This window comes from Apaloderma vittatum, unplaced genomic scaffold, assembly GCF_000703405.1.
Source record: "Apaloderma vittatum isolate BGI_N311 unplaced genomic scaffold, ASM70340v1 scaffold7001, whole genome shotgun sequence".
NCBI lineage: Eukaryota > Metazoa > Chordata > Aves > Trogoniformes > Trogonidae > Apaloderma > Apaloderma vittatum.
Window position 1 is genome coordinate 21,645 of NW_009700784.1, and position 22,056 is coordinate 43,700.

A 22,056-nucleotide genomic window follows, 5' to 3' on the forward strand; every position below is an offset into this window, starting at 1 on the left:
ATAATGAATAAAAATTGGCGTGAAAATTTGATAGGCTGTTAAATTACTGAGTACTCAGGCTTAGGTGAGTGATAGCTCTTACATAATAGTTTAAAAGAGACTGATGTAAGTTAAACATCTTCAGGTGTTTGGTTCCTGCAGTTCTACATGAGGGTGATTTTGCACTAACTGAAACGCAGTGCATGGTTGGTCTAGAATTTGGATCCCAGTGTGTTTGCCTGTTTTTCATAAACTTCTTGTGTGGCCTTGATCTTGTTTCCCAGTGGTATTCCGCTTCTTCGGCTCTCCTTTTTGTGCACGGATAGATATTTTAAATACTGAAAGCTTATGATTTACAGTAACAGTTTATTGGTACAGTGTCTGTGCCACATATACGTAAGATGACTGTTGTTTTCGTGTATAATTTAAGATATGAAATCAATCATAAAATATTAATAATACAGCTACCTCAGGTAGCCCGGAAGAGATACTACCATACTGGAAGGCATGTGAGACTAAAACTATGGTTTTATATTTCTGGTAATTGCTGGCTTTTAATTTTAATTTTGTTGTTTACCCCACTTTCTTAGTAGACACGAGGTTCTTTCTACATTGGATCATTTTGTCTTCTTTGCAGGAAGCTTTCTTTGGGAAAGATCTTCTAGATACCAGTAGACAAACCAAGATGAGTCTAGATAATTTACCTGAAGAATCACTTCCACTCTCATGCAAAACAAATCTGACCACGAATTTCCTGGATCCTTCATCCGACCCCCTCCTTAGCTCAACCTCCACTCCAGCTCAGGCGAAACTGGGACCTCAAGGTATACAAAGCTGAAGTTAGTGATAACTCAGTAGTTTGATTTTGTTGTTCAAACTGGGCCTTCTCCACTGTCTTTTCCACTTTTCTCACAGTGTTTACCTGATGTACTCTTCAACGTTCTGTATGTTAACTGTCCTTGTGAGGTTAAGTTACATCGGTAAGCAGTGATTCTCAGCTCAGGGGCTCCGGCTATTTTAGACACACCGGTGGATGGCACAACAATTGGCACTTAATGCACATCTGAAAACTCCTTTACTGTAACATCCATGTCTACAAAATCCATGAAAATTAATTCTGTGCAAGAATAAGCATACAGATCCATTATTGCAGAAGACAAAATTACTCTAATTAAAATACATTTTTAGTAGTTTAGTGAATATTAGTTGGATGAATATCATCCATCTTTTATTTTCTTTAATGTTTTAGATTATTTTAGGTTGCCAATCTCCTCGGAATTTTTGGTTCACCATGTCCTTTCTGAACATGAGTGCCCTTTCCAGGTAGAGTTTGTAGCCCTTAGGCAATCTTTTGCTTTTTCCTTTGCAAAACCTTACTGAAGTTACTGCTGAGAGTTTTGCAAATAGCCAGAGGATTGTAAAGTGCTGCTGAAAGGGCAGCTTCACACAAAGGAGCAATTAAAAGGGAAAACCTTACTGCCCCTCCAAGTTTGGTTGTTTTTTTTTCCTCTGCATCTTGTAGCATATGCTGGTTGCTGGAGATGTCTTACAATTCGGTATTATTTTAAAAAGCTGTTACTATTTCCTGTGTATGTTAGTTAATTTGTGGCTTGTGTTCCAGCTGGTCCTCACAGGTTTTTTCATCTAAAATATTTACACACATGGATACAGTTTCTCTTGTCCAGAGAGTCATTTGAAGAAAGGTCACTTCTTTGTGATTGTTACTCAGTGAAAATCTGCTAAATGAAAAGCAAAAGGCTATGTTATAATTAAACATTGATTGTTACACAGTTGAAATTTTAAGTAATAGAAGATGCAGAAATTAACTTCCCCTGGAGGGGGATCTGTGTTTCACTGGTTCCAACGCTACAAGCAGATATGCTCACATAGGCTTTTTTTTACCCCAGCATTCTTTTGAAGCCAGAGAAATAGAGATTTGGAAGTCCTTGCTGGCCTATCCAACTGCAAAATTAAAGTCACTTATGTTCATATAGTATGGTAGTATAAAGTTTTAGAAATTCATGAGCTTGATAATAATGTAATGTTCTTGTAATATAATGTTCTTGTTTTCCAAGATTTGAAAGATTTTTTTTAAAAAAAAACCCCCCCACATTCTTTAATAATAAGCAAAGTTGTAAAACTTTGTAATTTCCTCTTCTTTTTATTGAGGAATAAATCATAATGAGGTGACTGTTAATAAATAAATCCCTAGCAGTGATTTTAGTGGATAACCTACTGTCTCTTCCATTGTACGTAGGAGAGACTCAAAGGACAGTGCTTTCTGGCCATAGGAATGTTCTCAACAATTGTGTCTCAACTGTTCAGTTTTTCAGCCAAATTGTGTACAGATGGAGATGTTTGTTGTCGTTGAAGCTCCAGTGGGTGAAGTCATCTGCCAGTATTGATCAGTTCCAGTGCAGTTTTTCTTAACTCTTTCACTGTGACTTTGTGGGAGCCAGTTATTTCCACAGTAGCATCCACATGTGAGAGAGAGAGAGAGAGAGATTGATTGTAAGTGGTGGTGATGCCACTGAACTGACTGACTGCTGGGCTGGCAGCCAGCAGAAGAGAGGGTTTGGAGTTCTAGAATCTTAGAATGTTTCGGGTTGGAAGAGATCTTCAGAGGTTGTCTAGTCCAACCCCGCTGCAGTGAGCAGGCACATCTTCAACCAGATCAGGCTGCTGAGAGCCTGGTCCAGCCTGACCTTGACTGTTTCCAGGGATGGAACAACCTGTTCTGGTGTTTAACCACCCTCATTGTAAAAAATGTCTTATATCTAGTGTAAATCTCCTCTGTTTTAGTTTAAAACTATTGCCGCTTGTCCTGTCGCAACAGGCCCTAGAAAAAGGTCGTCCCCGTCTTTCTTCTAGGTCACCTGTGAGTACTGAAAGGCCGCCGTCCTTTGTTTACTATTAAATTCTAGAAACTGTGACTGAAGTGAGCTTTAGACTCCCACTCCCGGTTTCTTTCTGGCAAAGAGATCGCAGTTTTTGTCCTCCGTTGGAAGACTGACCTTCCCTGTGGTTTTGTAACGGGTGTGGTGCACTGCACGGTGTGTTCTGCATGGGACCAGCCCGGGAAATCATGTCCAAGAAAGGGCTGGAGCAGAGTGTGAAGGTTTGCTCGCTGGGGACACAGAGCATCGGCGCTCCGCCGTCTCCCTGGCAGTTCAGGGCTAAAGCAGAAGGTGGTGATGGGGCTCTGTTGCATCCTGAGTGGTCTGAGAACCCTCCACATCTCTCCTGAGATCCTTGGCCTGGGTGTCTGTGGTGACAGACGGGTGAGGTGTGTTCCGCGAAGGCTCTGGCAATGCAATCTTTCCTTTAGTTTTGAAATAGCTTAAATTCGGCATGTTTTTTCTAGCGATGCTGAAAGTCATCTGTTCAAGTAGGGTCTCCAGAGAATGCTAAAGAAATTCTTCCTAGACAAAAGGAGAGCATCCTCCGAGTCTCTGTGCAACTGATTCAAAAGCTGCTGAGGGGTGTTTTATAACTAGATGCGTTATTGTGTGCTCTTAGGGTGGCTGCAGCCTTGGGAGAGGAGTTTTTATTCTTTTAGAACTTCATAAATAAATAAAAATGCATTGGAGGAATCAGGGTCGTGAGATAGCAGAACTGTGCTCTCTTAGAGATCCAGCATTACAGGCAAATTATTTTTCTTTTGCTTTGTCTTAGTTTTCATCTCCACTCTGGTAAAGTCAGATTAATGAGCAGTATTGAGCTATTTGTTTGGCAGCAGATGTCAGCCAGCTATTGATTCTGATCTGAAGCAGCTGACTGAAATGATTTAGTTGTTTCCAAGATAATATTTAGCACACATGGAATTAAAATGAGGAAAAAAATAAAAGAAAAATCTAAAAATATACTTTAAATTAGATGTCTTATATGAGACTTATGGATCATAGCCCTCTGCTATCACCGACACTCAGCCTTTTTATAGACTTAATAAGGTCCATTTTGAAAACAGGTAGGTTTTTTCCAACCTATTAATCTCATCAAAAGGCCATTACAGAATCTGATTGCCTTACTAGTTAGGAGCCCTCTAATTTGGAGGCTGAATTTATTCACAGCCAGTTTGTAGCTATGAGTGGTAAACTCTTCAGTTATATTTTTCTGCCTGAGGTCTTTCTAGCTACTTACACAATTTATTTGTGAGAAGTTGAATTTTTAGGGCCTGTTCCCAAGCACATTATTAAGGACTGTGGAGAAAAACACCATAACATAAAATACTACAGAAAAATTAAAGGCTGATAATACATTGTCGGTGCTTCCTTCATAAATGCTTTTTTCTCCCTGATACTTAACCTGCCTTCAAGTAGGAATTCAGGCAAGTTAACGGAACTGCTAAAATCAATCCTTGGCCTCCTGGCCAGCTGAAAAGCCACACTAACCCCTCAGCAACTAGTGGTTCTTAATCAGGTACACAAAGAGCTATACCCAGAAAGTGATGTGATTTTGAGGCACTTTTAATACTTCTACTGATACCAGTAGGAGCCATATACATGTGAATGAACTGGTCTGTACTGGGACATTGATCCACCTTGCCGAGTCGCAAATGTAAAACGATTTAATCAGGGTGGTGTCACCTTGCCTGCATCGGAAAGGATAAAAACGGTGAAGTGAAGAAAAACCTTTCTCATTTTGACTTTCAGTAATGATAGAAAGGAAAAGGGTTGTCTCTGAATTAGGAGTTCCTTCTGGTTTTTTCACTGTAAAATTTAGCAGCTTGGAAAGTAGCCTCATGATCTAAGTACCAGGCCTCTCAATTAAGCTAGAAGTACTTTCCTGGGGCAATTGGAGTATAATGGAGAGAAGGGTACCTGTATATGTGTGAGTTTTGACTTTCTGGTCCCTCTTCAACCCACCTGTATTTGTTTCCCACATTATACATTTTATGATTTGTATTAATCTTTTCCTCTGTTTAATTGTATGCGTATTTACCATCTCATCGTGTTTCACTGGTCTAGCAATGTTTACTCATATTGTCATGATAGTCTGCAGATCTTCTGAAGAACATTTTTCCAAACTTTTATTTGTCAGACAATTTTCTTCAAATGTCACACATCTGTAATAGTCCTAAAGAAACTAGTTCATAAATCCAGATGGGCCGTTTGGAGTTACTTCTCTCTAATGAATTGGATGTCAAGAAGTTAATCATATCCAGAATTTATTATTTAATATTACATAATTTATTGCTAGGACCAGGCCAGTTTTTCCTCTGGCTGTTCTCACTTCTTCAGAATTTCTTCTGAACTTAAAAATAGCATCTCCAGTTTTGATTTTATCTTCTTCTGCTTCTTACTCTTACATTTTACTTCCCTATCAGGGATGTTGCAACCCTAACTGATTGCTCTGTAGTTTTAAAAAAGGTTGTGGCGATAAAAGAAGTAACCTGGTCACTTTGTTACCTTTGGGGGGGGGGGGGAATACTCCCTGTTGATTTACTCTGAGCCAAGTCCTTTATAAAACCTTTTTGTTGGCTTTTCTATTTGTAGGTCTGTACGTCTTAGACGTTGCAAGTTCTCGCAAGATACGTGGGTTTTTTTCCACCCTAAAATCATGCAGTGGTTCTTCCACATAATTGGTTACGTTATCACTTTTACTGTATTGTAGAAAATACCAAGTGCTGTAAGCGTGTGGGGGTGGCCACGATACTGGCTGGGAGGGGATGCTGGTGAGCACAGTATCTCACCCCAGAAGGACTTTGGTGTGTAACACTCTGCAGAAGGCCCTTACAGGCTGGTTCATCTGTGTTTGAGTTGGTAGCTCAAGCTGTAGTACGTCACCAGAGTCATGCATACAAGCTGCAACTGATTGATTTTATTTATTGTGTCTTATACAGGTAGCACCGACGATCCTTTAGCCGATCTTTCTGAAGTCTTAAATACTGATGATGATATTCTTGGAATACTTTCCGATGATTTGGTAAAGTCCGGAGATCATTCGGGTATGTATGTTCATAAGGTCTCGCTGGTATTTGTTTTCTTTTATTCTCTTTATTATAGATGTGTTCACTGTATCTATAGGTTATGTTGTAAGTGATTTCAGATGTGGTTTTTGTATCTTAAGAATTCCTTGGTTCGAGATGATTTTGTTGTCTTCTACCGAAAAAGAAAATCCCCAGCCTTTTCAGCATTTTGTTTTACTTGGCTCTTTGCTTTGCTGCTTAAGAGAGAATAAAATGTAGCTGCCGTTGTCTATCATACCTGCGTAGCTTTTTTTCAGCATGCAGCTTTTCTTTACTTTTTTTTTTTCGCGTTATAATCATCCATTTTATCTGGTTTGGGTCCTGTAGGTCTTGATTTATGCACTTTCCAGGTTGAGAACTCACCCTCCCCATTTGGTAAGAAACTAAACACTGGATGATCCATGGTTAGAAGTAGTCATCTTTCCTAGTGGTTTTAGCTGAACGAACTGCATGTGTAGAAACTAGTTCTCCTTTACTGTGTCACTAATTCGTGCTTTCATTTCCCACTCTTTCTGTGGTGTTTGAGTCTAACACAACCTACGAACTCTGCACTCCGCATTCAAGAGTGTTTTGGTTGCAGCTTTTAAAAACCTTGCCAAGATTTTGTTTCATGATACAAAACCATGCATTTTCTTCCTGCCACTGTTAATTTTTAATATTACTTTTAGTCGTAGTGTATAGTTTTTATCATAGTGATATCTTCTGTAAATTAAAAGCATTTTAACAATGTGAATATCTTCAAGCATGAATAAAGCAGCCAGCATCAATCTTTCTGTTCCCACTGGATGGTGATTCATCACTTTATGTAAAACACAGGTTGTCAATAAGTACAACATCCTGTTTCATTATTTTAAATTTGTTTTTATTTGATATCTAATACGGAAATATGTTCTAAATACGGTAGTGTATAGTTCTTTTTTTTTTTCAAAGATCTCTCATCCAAGAGACTTATTGGCTTGTAAAGGATGTTAGGAAATTTATGTAGTTATTTGATGTCTAATACGGAAATATGTTCTAAATACAGAAGTGTATAGTTCTTTTTTTTTTCAAAGATCTCTCATCCAAGAGACTTATTGGCTTGTAAAGGATGTTAGGAAATTTATGTAGCCAGTTATGTTTTCTCAGTACCAACAAACCACTTTGATGAAGTAGTTGTTTTTACAACAGAAACTATGGTAACTTGCTGGATACTGACTACATTTCAACAGCACCTCAGTAGATATTTAATGTAATAATATAAGAACATTTGGGGTGAACCTTAAGGTACGTGAGGATGAACCATATTGACTACTGGTGTGACTTTTTAAAATGTGAAAAATAGTTCTAGTGGAGCAAAATACTGAAAACTATACACTCAAAACCATGTTGTACCTAAATTCAGTAGTCTTAATTCACTTTCTTCCAGTTGCATACTATTGAGTTAACATTCCTCAAACAATACAGTAAACTGGAGGTAAACGGAGGGCAGATTGATTTCCTTTTTCTAATGAATGCCTTATTTTCCCTCACCTTTCAAATCTTGGGAGGTCTGGATTTAGTTGATTGCTCAGCTCTAGGCAAAAAAAGTTTTATGCTCTTTATTCTATATCAGTAAATTTTACTATTTATTTCTAACTTACTGTTCTTTCTTCCTTCAGCTGGATTGGATATTGGCCCCATCTCTGATGATCCTTCTTCTCTGCCTCAGCCGAATGTCAATCAGAGTTCACGGCCATTGAGTGAAGAACAGTTGGATGGAATCCTCAGTCCAGAACTAGACAAAATGGTCACAGACGGTAATTTTTTTGTCCTTCATCTTGGTCTTATAGAAAACTTAGACAGAAACCTTTTTTTTTTTCTTTTTTTTCCCTCAAACTGCACATTTCTGTGTATTGCAACATACCTATTCGGACTCAGTTGCAGAATTAATTTTATTGCATCTTACGGTGATTACTCATTCTGTGTTGTCTTTACTTTGCCCAGGTGCAATTCTTGGCAAACTGTACAAAATCCCAGGTACGTGTTCTGATGTTTGTTGTATTTTATGAAATCGTCGTGGTTTAACCCCAGCCAGCAGCTAAGCACCACACAGCTGCTTGCTCACTCCTTCCACTTCCCAGTAGGATGTGGAGGAGAATCAGGGGGATAAAAAAGTAAAACCTGTGGGTTGAGCTAAGAACAGTTTACTAACTCAAATAAAATACAACAACAACGATGATGATAAAACCAGATATAACTAAAAGAGAGAGAAATAAAACCTGAGAAGAGACAAGTGGTGCACAGTGCAGTTGCTCACCACCTGCTGACTGATGCCCCTCCTGGCCAACTCCCCCCAGTTTGTATCCTGAGCATGATGTTCTGTGATACGGAATATCTTGGGTCAACTCTCCTGGCCGTGCTCCTTCCCAGCTACTTGTGCACCTGCTCACTGGCAGAGCATGGGAAACTGAAAAATCCTTCGCTTAGGATAAGGATTACTGAGCAAAAACTGACACATTCGTGCGTTATCACCACCGCTCTCACACTGAGTCCAAAACACGGCACTGTGCCAGCCTCTAGGAAGAAAACTTCATCCCAGCTGAAACCAGGACATTAATATAGTGTGGTAACAGTTCTGGCCAACTCATGCACAGTGTTTTTGCAGAGCTAGGAGGAAAGGATGTTGAAGATTTGTTCACGGCTGTGTTAAGTCCCGTGACCACCCAGCCAGCTCCTCTGCCACAGCCTCCGCCTCCACCGCAGCTGATGTCTTTGCACAGTCAAGGTATGTTCCTGTGTTACTCCTCAAGGCAGCAGCCTGGTCAGGACAGTCGTGCATCTTTTAAACACTTGTGAAAGTAAGGACACTTACTTCCTGCTTTTCCTAATTTGTGGAATCTGCCTTTTTAAATTTTTGAAATACTGTTCTAGAACTGTTTGAAGGGGTTATGTGATTAATGTGCATGTAAATATCAGCAATGGAAAAGGACCGTAATATTAGGTTTTTCTGTCATGTTGGAGCTTTCAGTTTAGCTGACACTTTCACAGTTTTGAAATTTGTCTGTGGTGAAGCGTGTCTTCTGACTTTACTCTTTAATTGCTTTTGAGTATCTCCTCAAGAGTGAAAAAGAGTCTGCATAACAGTGGTTTACTGAGTCTTAGTTTCCATTAAGAATTCAGTTTAATGTTTTAGCTAGTCCTACCCAAATAATAGAGAGGAGGCTAAGTACTTTTGAAATATATCTGGGAGGTTGTAATTTGTTTTCTTTGTTACTACTAAGTTATCCTGAGTTGATACAGCATATTCTTGCTCTGATACTGAAAGCAAGGGGCAAATTAATTTTATTTATTGTTATTATACCAGTAGAGCATTATTTATTTTTTCAGCAGCATGTATGAGCGTAATTTACATGCAGTTTTTTCTCATCAGACATCTCCCCTAGTAGTTTTTCCCTGAGCTCATGTAAAGAGTGCCCGTTCTCTTACACTGGTACTGCAAAACATAGTGTGCAATTGATTTCACCAGTGAATTAATCATAAGAAGAAAAATGATCGATTTCTGTAGGAAGGAAAGACTTCAAAAACTCTTAAAAAGGAGAGAGTTTAAAGCACAAGAATCAGGTGATTTAAAGCAAAAGATAATATAGATATCATTGCCTGTTTCCTAGTTACTTGAGTACTTGGAGATAACTTCAGCATTTGAACTCTGTAAGCTTATTTAACTTCTCCCTGTGGGAACTGCCACAGTTACAAAGTTTTAGATACATAATTTGGTTCTCTTATGGTGTAATGATCCACGTGTTTCTCTGCGATAATAAATGCTTCAGGAATGAGGAAGCTTGTATCAAGTTTCAGCAGCGCCTAGTAAAAATTAATGTTCTCTTCTCATAAAGGCGTGTGATGCAACAATGCAAACCAGAGGCCTGGCTCTCCATCCTGTTTGTTTGCCAGGTTTTCATCATTACTGTACTATCTAGCAGCTCTAATAAAGCATGTTCTCTTAAATTTTGAGTTACTTTCATCCGAACTATACTTGCTGCATAGCATATGTAACACATAGATCAGAAAACAGAATCCTAAAGCAGACGATACAGCATCATCCTACAGATGCATCGAATTCCTGAGCTGCTGCTGTGCCCTTAAGAAAATCCTGGGGCAACATTTCTCATCTCGCTGAAGTTCCTGGGATTCAGAGGCCAGTGTCAATTCTATGTAGGAACATCTGCAAATGCCCCCCACTGGAATGAGTCTGCCTGTGCCACGTTTGTAATACTGTAATCAAATAAATAAAATTTTCTGCCTTCGTACTGCTAGGCTGGACATTAAATTAGAAAATGTTCCTGCTCGTTAGACTAGATTTATCTGTTTCACTGGTTACAAATTAGGGAGTTAGTAGGTAACGTTTAATTCAGGTGGCTGATGACAATTCTGCAAGTACTGAAACCTGCCAGCTCCATGCTTGCTGCTTGCTTCTGAGTGTAACAAATACAACAGACCATTAGCCTTGAAGAACGTACTTGAGATCTGAAGTGCAGTACCAGAGTGTGGGCTACTGTGAAAGTTTTGGAAATCCATTCAGACAAGAGAAAAAATGTATCCGTGCGGGGATGTGATGGAGTGGAAAAGATTCCCTTAAGCTCGTAGGGAAACAGTCAGTACTACAGAATTTTAAAGTGATTAGTTTGTCGTTAAACAAGATGTCATTTTTTCACTGAAAACTTCCACTCTAGAAGTAGCCACCCTATAAACCAGCTGTTTAAACTTCTTCTTTCCAGGAGAGAATGTGTTTCCAAGAGTGCCCCTTATGAATGGTCTGATTGGGCCTAACCCTCATCTCCCTCATACAGCTTTGGCTGCTGGAGGTGGGCTGGGCGCTTTCTCTCCCATTACACAGCAACCATACACTGATACCAGGTAAGTCAAGAGGGGAAATGAAATCGAGTATTTAGCATTTATCACTTGGAGGGTGGTGGTGTTATTAATACTGTGATATTATTAGTATTTAACTACTTAGTTCTTGACAACTACTACAGAAACTTGTGTATTCTTGCAGCCTATTCACTACTGAAATAACAAACAGAATAAATACTTTGCTAATTGTCGTTGGCTTTTTGTGTATATTGAGAACAATGTATCAATAGCACAAAACCCTTTTCTGATTTGTCAGGGATAAGAATCCAGCCTTCAATCCAATGGTAAGTGATCCGAACAGCTCCTGGGCACCATCTGCTCCACCTTTGGAAGGTGAAGGCGACACAATGTCCAATGCTCAAAGAAGCACTCTGAAGTGGGAGAAAGAAGAAGCTTTGGGAGAAATGGCCACAGTAGCACCTGTTCTTTATACAAATATCAACTTCCCTAACCTGAAGGAAGAATTCCCAGGTGAGTGATTTATTGAATAAAGTCAAATGTTTTGTAGTAACCTGTGCTCTTGATTTGAAAGAATGTAAAATCGACTTAGGGAAGCCTTGTGTATTAAACACATTCTTATTGCAGACTGGGCTACAAGAGTGAAGCAGATTGCTAAACTGTGGAGGAAAGCAAGCTCACAGGAGAGGGCTCCATACGTGGTAAGAACAATTACTACCTGCATTTGCATACTTGCAGCAAACATTTGATTTATAAAGTTTTCATTTGGTTTTCTAAAATAAACTAAGGTCTAGAGTTAATATTGAGTTCAGTTACTCCAAGAACACTTCTGTCATTTAACTTCTACCGGTATTCTTTGCTTTTCAGTCCTGGAATAATTGTATCGGTGTTGTGCAATCTAAAGGCATCAGCTGAGGCAAGAACATTTTATAGAATCATAGAATATGTTGGGTTGGAAGGAGCCTTTAAAGGTCATCTAGTCCAACTCCCCTGCAGTGAGCAGGGATGTCTTTAACTAGATCAGATGGTTCCTACTGCATCTTCGCTACATTTGATTTGTGCCTCAAGTCTTAGTTGCTCTGTCTCTTTCTGTACAGATTTCACTGGTTTCTTCAGAAGGACGATAACAAATCGTTACGTGACTTTTCCTCTCTTTCATCTTCCACTCTCACTAGTCTTCTCTTTTTCTCCCATTAGAGTTGCTCAAGTCTTTCACCTGTTGAACTAACGATTCCAGAGACGTCAGTGCTCACACTCCTACTTTCCTCATTTCTTCTAATCCTGTTTTCGTGCCTTACTGTTCCCCTTCACTACTTCCTCTTTTCTCTTGCTTTGCAGTGGAAACTCTTGATATCTTCCAAGTTGTGGCGAGTGTGAAGGACTCCATTTTTCTCTCCAAAAGCATTCACCTTCTTCACATCTGAGTGGAGTAAACACATATCTCTAGTAGCTGTCTGGAGTTACTTGGTCACTGATTCCATTCTGCTCTTCAAGGGATGACCCTGATGCTTTGTTGTAGCTTCTTGTTGACACCTGTCAACATCCAGTTCTCCAAACCTGTATTGTTCATTCTTTTTGACCTTCCCAGCCATTGTTAGCAAATATACTTTAATTTCCCATCACATCTCCCTTCTTTGCTAATTCTTAACTTTTCTTTATTTCTTCACAAGAGCAACTGGATAATCATTCTCACTTCTGTGGATTTTGCAGGGTTATGTTTTCAGTCTCTTACGCTTTGCCCACCTGCACTTTTAATGTAGTTACTTCATGTAAGCAACTTTGATTCCAGTGTGGGTTGGTGCTCAGAGCTTAACATCTCCTACTGTCCAAATTAAAAAATACTCTTATTTCTCTGACAACTTTTAAAAGATAAATCGTTACCCCAAACTCAATTTGGAAAGTGAAGTTCATGATGCTCCTGAAACTCTTTTCACTTGAAAGAATAGTTGTCTGTTGACTTCTTTGTATCACTGAGGCATCATCATTTTTCTGGTTTTTATTGGGGCCTGTGATTTCAGCACCTTTGGATCTTTATGTCATCTTGTCCATGTTATCTTTAATCTTGGGGATTCCTTCTGTGTAGTATTCATAAGACATTGTCCACTTACATGAGTGAATTTTTATCCTGGCACACTCACTTTAAAATTGTTTCTATTACTGATTTTTTTTTCTTTTTCACTTTTCTTAACAAATGTAGTCCTATTCTCCTGATGCATATTCAGCTGCAAAAATTATTTCCTTCATGCTGGGGAGGAGAGTGCAAGCACGTTGCACACACATGCACACATGAGTATTTACTATAGCAGGATGCAGTTATTTCCTCACAGAAGTAGGCTTTTTAGTTTCCCTAGTATGCACAATCCCATCACTTCTAGGGAAAAGTGACACTAATTCTTCTGCTGCCGTGACACTGGTGCTCTTATCCGTGTCACTGTTTCATTGTTGGTGGGAAAGGATCAAAGCCTTTCCCGCTAGGCAACCCCTACTTGACAACTGCAAATAAAATTGTGAAAAAGATGTCAGGGTTTGATTCAGAAAAGGAACTGCATCCTAGATTGGTGGTAAAACAGACTCTTTGAAATCTCCATTAGATGCTTTAAAGTGTCAGTCTGGCAGTAAAATGCCTCATTGAAGAGGAATTGCTGCTCTTCCATCCAATTTTTCCTGATTCATAAGCCCATATCCTATGTTTATACTGCTAACTTAACACAGACTGAGATCTATAGAGGCTATTTAATGGAGTAGACTGTGTTTTTCTTGTCATTGAAGTTCTCCACGTTAGTGGCCTTTATTGATCCGAATATCATCTGCTGTGCTCATGTCTTCAGATTGCAGACCACACCGATATGTGATTTGAAGGAAAAACTGGTGGGACCCGAACGGACACACTCCTAATGTATAGAAAAGCTCTACTGCTAATAACTCCTTAGTTCTTTCCATGTATGTTAAAACACAGCATTTCTATAGAGATGGATTATTTTCGGTTTAGAAGTGTTTTTAAAGTGCATAATTCAGTTTTCACAAGCATGCGTGTGATTTAAACAGGCTGTACAAATAATTTGGTGGTAGATTTTGTAGGAGTAACAGATGCAGCGTTAGCAGAACAAAATGAGGCTAACTACATTTTTTTATCTTTCCCCAGCAAAAAGCCAGAGATAATAGAGCTGCTTTGCGCATCAATAAAGTACAGATGTCAAATGACTCCATGAAAAGGCAGCAGCAACAGGATAGCATTGATCCTAGCTCCCGCATCGACTCCGATCTCTTTAAAGATCCATTAAAACAGAGGGAATCAGAACATGAGCAGTAATGGAAATTCAGACAGGTGTGTTGCATTTAGGGTGCTTTTTTATTTTTCTTCCAGCATATTTTATTGCATTGTTGCAGTCTGTTGTAATAAAATCAATTTTATTTTTTCTTTGTAGAACAATAGAAAGTCAGCCATTCTGCATAGGAAGAAGATAGATGCTATGACAAGAGAAGCTGCTTGTAAATGTTAGAAAACTTGGTTTTAAAACTCTGACTCTTAAATCCTACCTATTATGGAAATAGGTTATTATTTCTCTGTATGACTAGCTGCTGCAGTAGTTTGCTTTTATATACCCTATGTTGCAGTAACCTTGTCCTGCAGAGTACTGCTTCAGATTGGGCTGGTCGACTCTTGGAGCCCTTTTGCCTTACATCAGTGCTGCATCTCTGAGTAACCTTTCATTTCCAGAGTGTAAGGCTGGAAAGCAGTGCTGCTGTTTAGGCAACCTGGGAAATGCTTCTTCCCAGGCAATCAAGGTGCATGTCAAGGTAATTGAACTTTACAAATAGCTAGACCCTCTGCTCCCATTGTATTTAAAATTTGCAATTTAGAATTATTTATAATTGATCTTCCATGTGTCCTGAAGTTTTAATGACATATTCAGACATCAGAAAGATTTTGTATACCCTGGACTTAGAAGTGTAACCTTTTCCCTCGTAATTTTAAAACAGCAAATGCGGCAGAAAAGTAAGCAGCAAGCCAAAATAGAAGCCACACAGAAGCTTGAACAAGTGAAAAATGAGCAGCAGCAACAGCAGCAGCAGCAACAGCAGCAGCAGCAGTTTGGTTCACAACAGCTTCTGAACCAGTCTGGCTCAGACACACCTAGCAGCGGGATCCAGAGCCCCTTAACGCCGCAGACTGGCAACGGCAGTATGTCTCCTGCCCAACAGACATTCCACAAGGATCTATTTACAAAGCAGCAGCTACCTGCTACGCCTGCGCCAACATCCTCAGATGATGTGTTCCTAAAACCACAAGCCCCGCCCCCTACCCCAACCCGAATCCCAGTGCACGATTCTCTGGCTCAGCCTCAGACACCTCAGGCATCGTCCCAGCAGATGTTTTCTCCAGGTTCCACGAACACAAGACCTCCTTCTCCAATGGATCCGTATGCGAAAATGGTGGGAACACCCCGGCCAGCACCCATTAACCAGAACTTCGTTAGGAGAAATACAATTGCACCGTTAGATACCTGTGCCCCACAGTCGTCCATCTCCAGGCCCATTCAGGCAGCTGAGCCGTCAGGAAGCAGGCCTTCACCGGTCAGGGATTCGTGTGCTTCATCTCCAGGTAGCAGTGATCCCTATGCAAAGCCACCAGACACACCCAGGCCCGTCATGGCCTCAGAGCAGTTCTCCAAACCACTGGGGGTGCCACGATCACCCCTAGTTATGGAGCAGTCAGGGAAGGTTCCCTTAACAACTGGAAGCAGTGATCCCTTTACTAAGCCGGCTCCTAGAACTGATACGTTTCAGAGACAGAGAGTGACTTCTGCCGACGGGTACGCGCGGCCTCCCTTGACTCCTACTCCTACTCCCGTTGATGGTAGCTCTGGACCTTTTAAAACGCCGATGCGCCCGCCTCAGTCCCCGCAAGATCCTTACGCATCGATGGCAGCCACACCGAGGCGCGTTGCTGTCGATCCGTACGAAAGGCCAGCTTTGACACCGAGGCCGGTGGATAACTTTTCCCATAGTCAGCCCAATGATCCCTACAGCCAGCCTCCCCTCACTCCCCACCCTGCAATAAAGGAGACTTTTGCCCATCCGCCCCGGATAGTGCGACAACAGAGTGATTCTTTCCCTCCGCCTGGGCCCATTTCAAGGCCAGCTTCTCAGGACCCTTATGCCCAACCCCCAGGGACTCCTCGGCCGGTTGCTGATCCTTACGCCCAACCACCAGGAACTCCTCGGCCCCCCACAGTTGATCCGTACATGCAGCAGCCGCCAACACCAAGACCTGCCCAGCCGGCGGATTTATTTGCTCAGTCCCCAGCAAATCAGAGACATTCTGATCCATACGCCCAGCCTCCTGGAACACCAAGGCCAGTTCTCAATGATCCTTATTCTCAGCAACCAGCAACTCCGCGGCCAGGAATTCCAGAGAGTTTTAACAGACCTGCAATGACAAGACCAGGACTAATACCAAATAGAGATCCTTTCCTGCAGACGCCACAGAACAGGTTGCAGGGCACTTTTGTCAGGCCTCCAGATCCGTGTTCTCAAACTCCCAGACCTGCAGGACCTGCAATAACGGATTCATTTAGCCATGGTCCTGCAGCTCCAGCACGTGACCTGTATGATCAACCACCGATGACTCCAAGACCTCAGCCAGAGTCTTTCGGAACTGGTCAACTAGGCCACGATGCTGCTGAACAGCCGCGGCCTGGATCTGAAGGCAACTTCAGTGCATCTGGAAATTCTCCCATCACTTCTCAAGGACAACAGTTTCCCAAAGTTTCCCAAGTTCCTGGCCCAGCACCAACTACAGGAGTAACAGATACACAGAACATGTCTCAAGCAGACACTGAGAAGTTAAGACAGGTAAGAATATTTAACACTGATGATATTAAAATTTCCTAAGTAGAAGAATTTTCCCCATTCTTGTTAATATTTGAAGCTTCTTGACATTAGACAACTATATAACGTAGAATTATCTTCTCTCACTTAGTATGTTAATTTAGTCTTCCTGGATAGAACTGTAATATACAGAATATAGAAGCATCAACAGTTTTGAAGGAGCAAAGGCCATGCTTGAAGCCACTGAAGATATAGATGATTGGTCTGCAATAGTTCTTTCATCCACAGCGTATGGGAGGAAAAAAAACACCTTGAAAGGATGATTAATTCTGTCCTGTAATAGGTGAGATGTAGAACTGATTATCAGTGACTTGTTTGTTGGCTGAAAACTGGAGTATGGGCAAAGAACTCAGACTACACATCTGACTTTTTGGTTGGCTGGCACATTGAGGTGAAGCTCACCGCTGGTCACCGCTCCTCTTGAGAGCCATTCACTCCAGGTTTTTGTCAGTCACTGACTGGCCAACAGCTCTTGCTGAGACACTGGGTTACATTCAGCTTGTGGAAAGCTGCTCAATCATTTGTTTGGAAGGAACGATGTGAAGTTGATTTAGCAGGAAAGTTGGTAGCATTTGTCACAGAGTCAAAGTAAATCCTGCATTTTTGGCGTAAGCCTCATACTGGATTTTCTTCAGTGGTCACCCTTCTCGCTCCGAATGCACTTTTTCATGTGGTAAGGGCCTGCATTATTGGAATAGAAAAAGGAAGAGAGAGTTGTTTATATGTTAATCGCTAAAATGGCTTCACATTATATAATTAAACAAGAGGTCTGGAGATAAAGTAACATTACCAGCGTCTTCCACCATTGGATCTCCCTTCTAATTTCTGAGGTAATTTATGGTAATATAGCAATTGAAGAATTTCTTTCTTCCAAAAGGCTTAACCTATTGGAGCGTAACACTTCAAAATACATCAAGTGCAGTGTCAAGCACAGTGATTCTTTTCCTGTTTTAAACAGCGCCAGAAATTACGTGAAATTATTCTGCAGCAGCAGCAGCAGAAGAAGAATGCGGTTCGTCAGGAAAAAGCCTTGCAGGATGCAGCAGCTCCTACCCATGCAGCTCCTCTTCAGCACTGGCAGCAAGACAACTTAAACCAGATTTTTAACCGCCCTCCCCCTCCGTATCCGGGCAATATTAGGTCCTCTGTGGTCCCTCCAGGTGGGCCAAGGTTCACCGTCTACCCAAAAGACCCGCGAGGGCCGTTCCCTGCTGATGGGCAGTTCAGTAGGCCCCAGTTTCCGGGCGACATGAGCGCCATGGGCATGAGACCTCATGGTCTTAGGTAAGCTCTTTGATCTCTTAAAGACAGAATATTACAGGAGTAGTCGTACATTTACAGAAATTGTTAGATAAAGGTGTTGGGGTTTTTTTTAATGGAAAATAATCTGTGTTGTCTGCAGTAGCGGATAATCTTCCGTAAGTCAGTGTGTACACTGAGTATTCCTGTGAGCGTCTGTGACACTAGAATGTGTATTTTACACTAGCACTGTTTTACACTGTCTTTTATTGGGAATTAACCAGAAATAAAAATTGAGAAATTGCAATACGTGATAAATTTATGTGACTTGAAAGATCTTATCACCCGTGGATTTGGAGCCTTTTTTTTTATTAAAAATAAAGTGAAAGGTCTTACTTTAGCCTTGATGTCTTAATAATGAATAAATGTAATACTCTTGTTTTCATTTATAGCGGAATATGTAATCAAATGTCAAACTGCTGTCAGTGCCATGTTTACAGTGAATGCAGTGAGCTAAAATGAATACTAGTTGACATATATTGTCATCTCAGGAATTATTATTTTCAATACTTTGAATTTATTTCAGTAATTTTGAAATCCACACAATAACATTTTGTACACTGAGTTATATTAACGTGTAGTTTATTTACTAAGATAGTTCTTGCTGTCACAGTTTTCTATCCCATTATTATTGGAACTGAAAACAGGTTGTTTATTAAACATAATTAAAGCAATTATTTTATTGTAGTCATAAAGCTCATTTAAATGTAAGCATAATTAGTCAAAATATTTATTTAAATATCTTAATGAATGCATCATGTAAAGCATTTTGGTGAACTGTCAGACATGCCAGACTCGGCAGTCCTGAGGAAAAAGGATTATTTACTCTTTCATGCTTACTTTTAGGTATGGGTTTCCAGGAGGTGGCCATGGCCCACCATCGGGTCAGGAACGTTTCCTCGGTCCTCAGCAGCCCATGCAACGCCCTGGAGTTCCACCACAGCTGAGGAGATCTCTGTCTATTGACATGCCTCGGCCAGTGAACAACCCGCAGATAAATAACGCGTCGGGGATCTCTCAGCATTTTCCTCCGCAGGGGATTCCAGTTCAGCAACACAATATATTGGGTCAGGCCTTTATTGAGCTACGTCACAGAGCTCCTGATGGGAGACCGCGACTGCCTTTTAATCCTTCTGCTGCAAATGTTATGGATGCAGCAGCCCATCAGCGACACGCAGGGTTTATACCCAGACAGGAGTTTCCAGGCCCAAGACAGGCAGAACCACTGAGACATAATTCCCAAGGTTTACCTAACCAGTTGCAGATGACTGCAAGTCTGGAGCATATGTCACAGTCCCAGCAGGATCAAATCAATCCCGACAACCCATCTGTGCTTGTAGTACGTTCTCTAAGTCATCCACCGGTTGCTGATGCGTTCCCAGGACCGTCTTTGTCTACATCTGCGCCAAGTGATGAATCTGCAAATTTACAGATTCCCAACCAGCCGAGTGACAGCCTAGAAGAAAAGCTCGATCCTGATGATCCTGCTGTAAAAGATTTGGACGTGAAAGACCTTGATGGGGTTGAAGTTAAGGATTTAGATGATGAGGATCTGGAAAATCTGAATCTAGACGCAGAGGATGGGAAAGGTGATGAACTGGACACTTTGGATAATTTGGAAACCAATGATCCTCACCTTGATGATCTTCTGAGATCCGGGGAATTTGACATAATTGCATACACAGACCCAGACCTTGATGTAGGGGATAAGAAAGGAATGTTTAATGAAGAACTAGATCTTAATGTCCCCATTGATGACAAACTAGATATCCAGAGCAAGACAGAAGAACCAAAACAGAAAGAACAAGGTGATGGAACTACTTCCCCTTCTGAGAGCCAGTCTCCACTGAAGAAATCCGCTGCAGAAAATGAAATTAAAACAGAAGTACTTTCCCCAAACACTCAGGAGGAGAAGAAGAATGAAAACGAAAAAAGCGAGGGGAATGCTGAATCCACCAGTACTCAACAGGCTGCCGACATGGAGTTAAAGGATGGAGAAAAGGCTCCTGCGCAGCCAACTAACCCGGAATTCCCTGACAAGACTACTGCTGTTCCTAGTCAAGAAACAACCGTGCCTAGTCCAGATGCTCAGGGATCTGCCTCACTGCCTGTCCAAGGAGCAGTAAGTTCCTGCAGTATTTCTGGGTCCACACCAGTCCTCTCGAGCTTGCTAGCGAATGAAAGCTCAGACAATGCTGAGGCAAGGACTCTGGGATCTCCATCTCAGTCTTTGGCAGCACCACAAATGAACCATGCGTCAGGTATTCCACAAACACTAATGACACCTGGTGGACAAATCTTGGAAAACACTTTAAGTTCAAATTTGGCCATGGTTCCACGAATGAACCATAATTTTTCTCAAGGGTCACCAAATCCAGGATTTATTCAGGGTCAGTCATCTAATCATAGCTTTGGGACGGGACAGACTTCTAATCAAACTGTAGCTGTGACAAACCGTCCCGGTCCTAGTGGCATATCTGGTCCCCAACAGATAATGCTCCCTCAACCGTTAGCTCAGCAACAAAATCGAGAGAGACCACTTCTGCTAGAGGAACAGCCACTTCTTCTGCAGGACCTTTTGGATCAGGAAAGACAAGAGCAGCAGCAGCAACGACAGATGCAAGCCATGATTCGCCAGCGCTCAGAGCCATTTTTCCCCAATATTGGTATGTGGGTGATCTCTCTGTGTTCTTGTTAGGTTTGTTTAGTTTTTTTTAATCTAACAGTAACTAGTTAAATAATTCATAGCTTTGCAAGAAGCAGGTACATACGTGGAGCTTGAAGGTGACATAACTTAAAATGCACCTGCCTAATAGGTACAATGGGGATTATAGAAATTGAGTATATAGGTGGAATTCTGAGCTCTGTGGCAAGGCTCCTGTTGGCATTGCCAGAATCAAGTGCAATAGCTGACCTTTTGATTTTCAATCCATCAGTTTCCTGTTACCATTGTTTTGTTAGCCTTTTTTTTTTTTTTTGCAGTGCTTAGTGTGTCTCAAGGAAGGGGATCAGTGAAAGCTGTGTTACTAAGTCACAGTCCAGGCAAGGCCCAGAAAGATCACAGATAATTCTGCATGCACTGAAAGCGTTTGATTTTCTGTTTAATACAACACAGCAGTTTGAGCATTTGGATCAGGACTATCACTGTCATTTAATTGTTATTTATCATTTATATGAATTTTTGAGAATTATGTTAATTGTAACTATGCTGTCCATCGAGGCTGTTTGTTAACAGAAGAAGTTTAACCTACTCCTTAAGTCAGAGTTCCATATTTGTGGCATGACTAGAACGTCCTGTAGCCACCTCAGGTGGCTAAAGATGACCTCAGGGTTTTGCCACCTGAACTCACAGAAACAACTCTTCTTCCTGATTCTTAAACATCTAAATAGAATTTATGCAGCCTGTGGGTCATAGGCCAAATTTCTTCTAGAGCCCTTCTGAGACTGACCTGCTTTTCTTCATGTGTTGTGGCTGAAAACAATTGCTGCTGGAGTAACTTTCCTTAGAGGATACATGAAACTACATATTAACCTTGTATTTCAAAGTGGAGAGGACAAATAATGTGAAATAGTAATGCAGTTATGTTGTTTTACCAATGGTTTATGCATGAACTAGATCTAAACAAGTCACTTCCAGTTAATAAATTAAAATGTTCAGCTCCGTAATTCACTTTCGCTGTTTTTCTTTTATAGACTTCGATGCAATTACTGATCCTATAATGAAAGCAAAAATGGTAGCTCTGAAGGGGATCAATAAAGTCATGGCACAGAGTAACATGGGGATGCCACCAATGGTTATGAACAGGTAGGCAACACTTGATACCATTCTTTAGGGCTGCACAATGTAAAAGGAGGTGGTAGAGCTTGGGGAAGCTGCACAGGAAATGAAAAAAAGAAAGGTGGAAAAAGATCTTTTTGTCATGTAGTTCATAGTCTGTGCTAATACAAGATTAGCTCCGAAGAATAAAACTGCTGTGGCAGTAGAAACTATAAAAAATGTTCAAATGCATCAGACATGTGTTCCAGGTGTGGTGTCATCGGTCAGCGTGGCTTCAGTATTGATGCTTTTCTTGTTTTCCCACTTAATAACT

At 40.9% G+C, this 22,056-nt stretch overlaps 1 protein-coding gene across 1 annotated transcript in view; it reads left to right on the forward strand.

The window, feature by feature from the left end:
• Positions 1-22,056, forward strand: part of LOC104281017 (histone-lysine N-methyltransferase 2C-like) — a 67,451-nt gene that overhangs the window by 20,677 nt on the left and 24,718 nt on the right. The window contains 13 exon segments of the mRNA XM_009878867.1: positions 617-803; positions 5,822-5,926; positions 7,585-7,722; positions 7,910-7,942; positions 8,571-8,684; positions 10,681-10,819; positions 11,073-11,287; positions 11,402-11,475; positions 13,917-14,099; positions 14,756-16,630; positions 17,625-17,950; positions 18,812-20,631; positions 21,659-21,770. Of these exon segments, the coding sequence (XP_009877169.1) occupies positions 617-803; positions 5,822-5,926; positions 7,585-7,722; positions 7,910-7,942; positions 8,571-8,684; positions 10,681-10,819; positions 11,073-11,287; positions 11,402-11,475; positions 13,917-14,099; positions 14,756-16,630; positions 17,625-17,950; positions 18,812-20,631; positions 21,659-21,770 (5,321 nt within the window).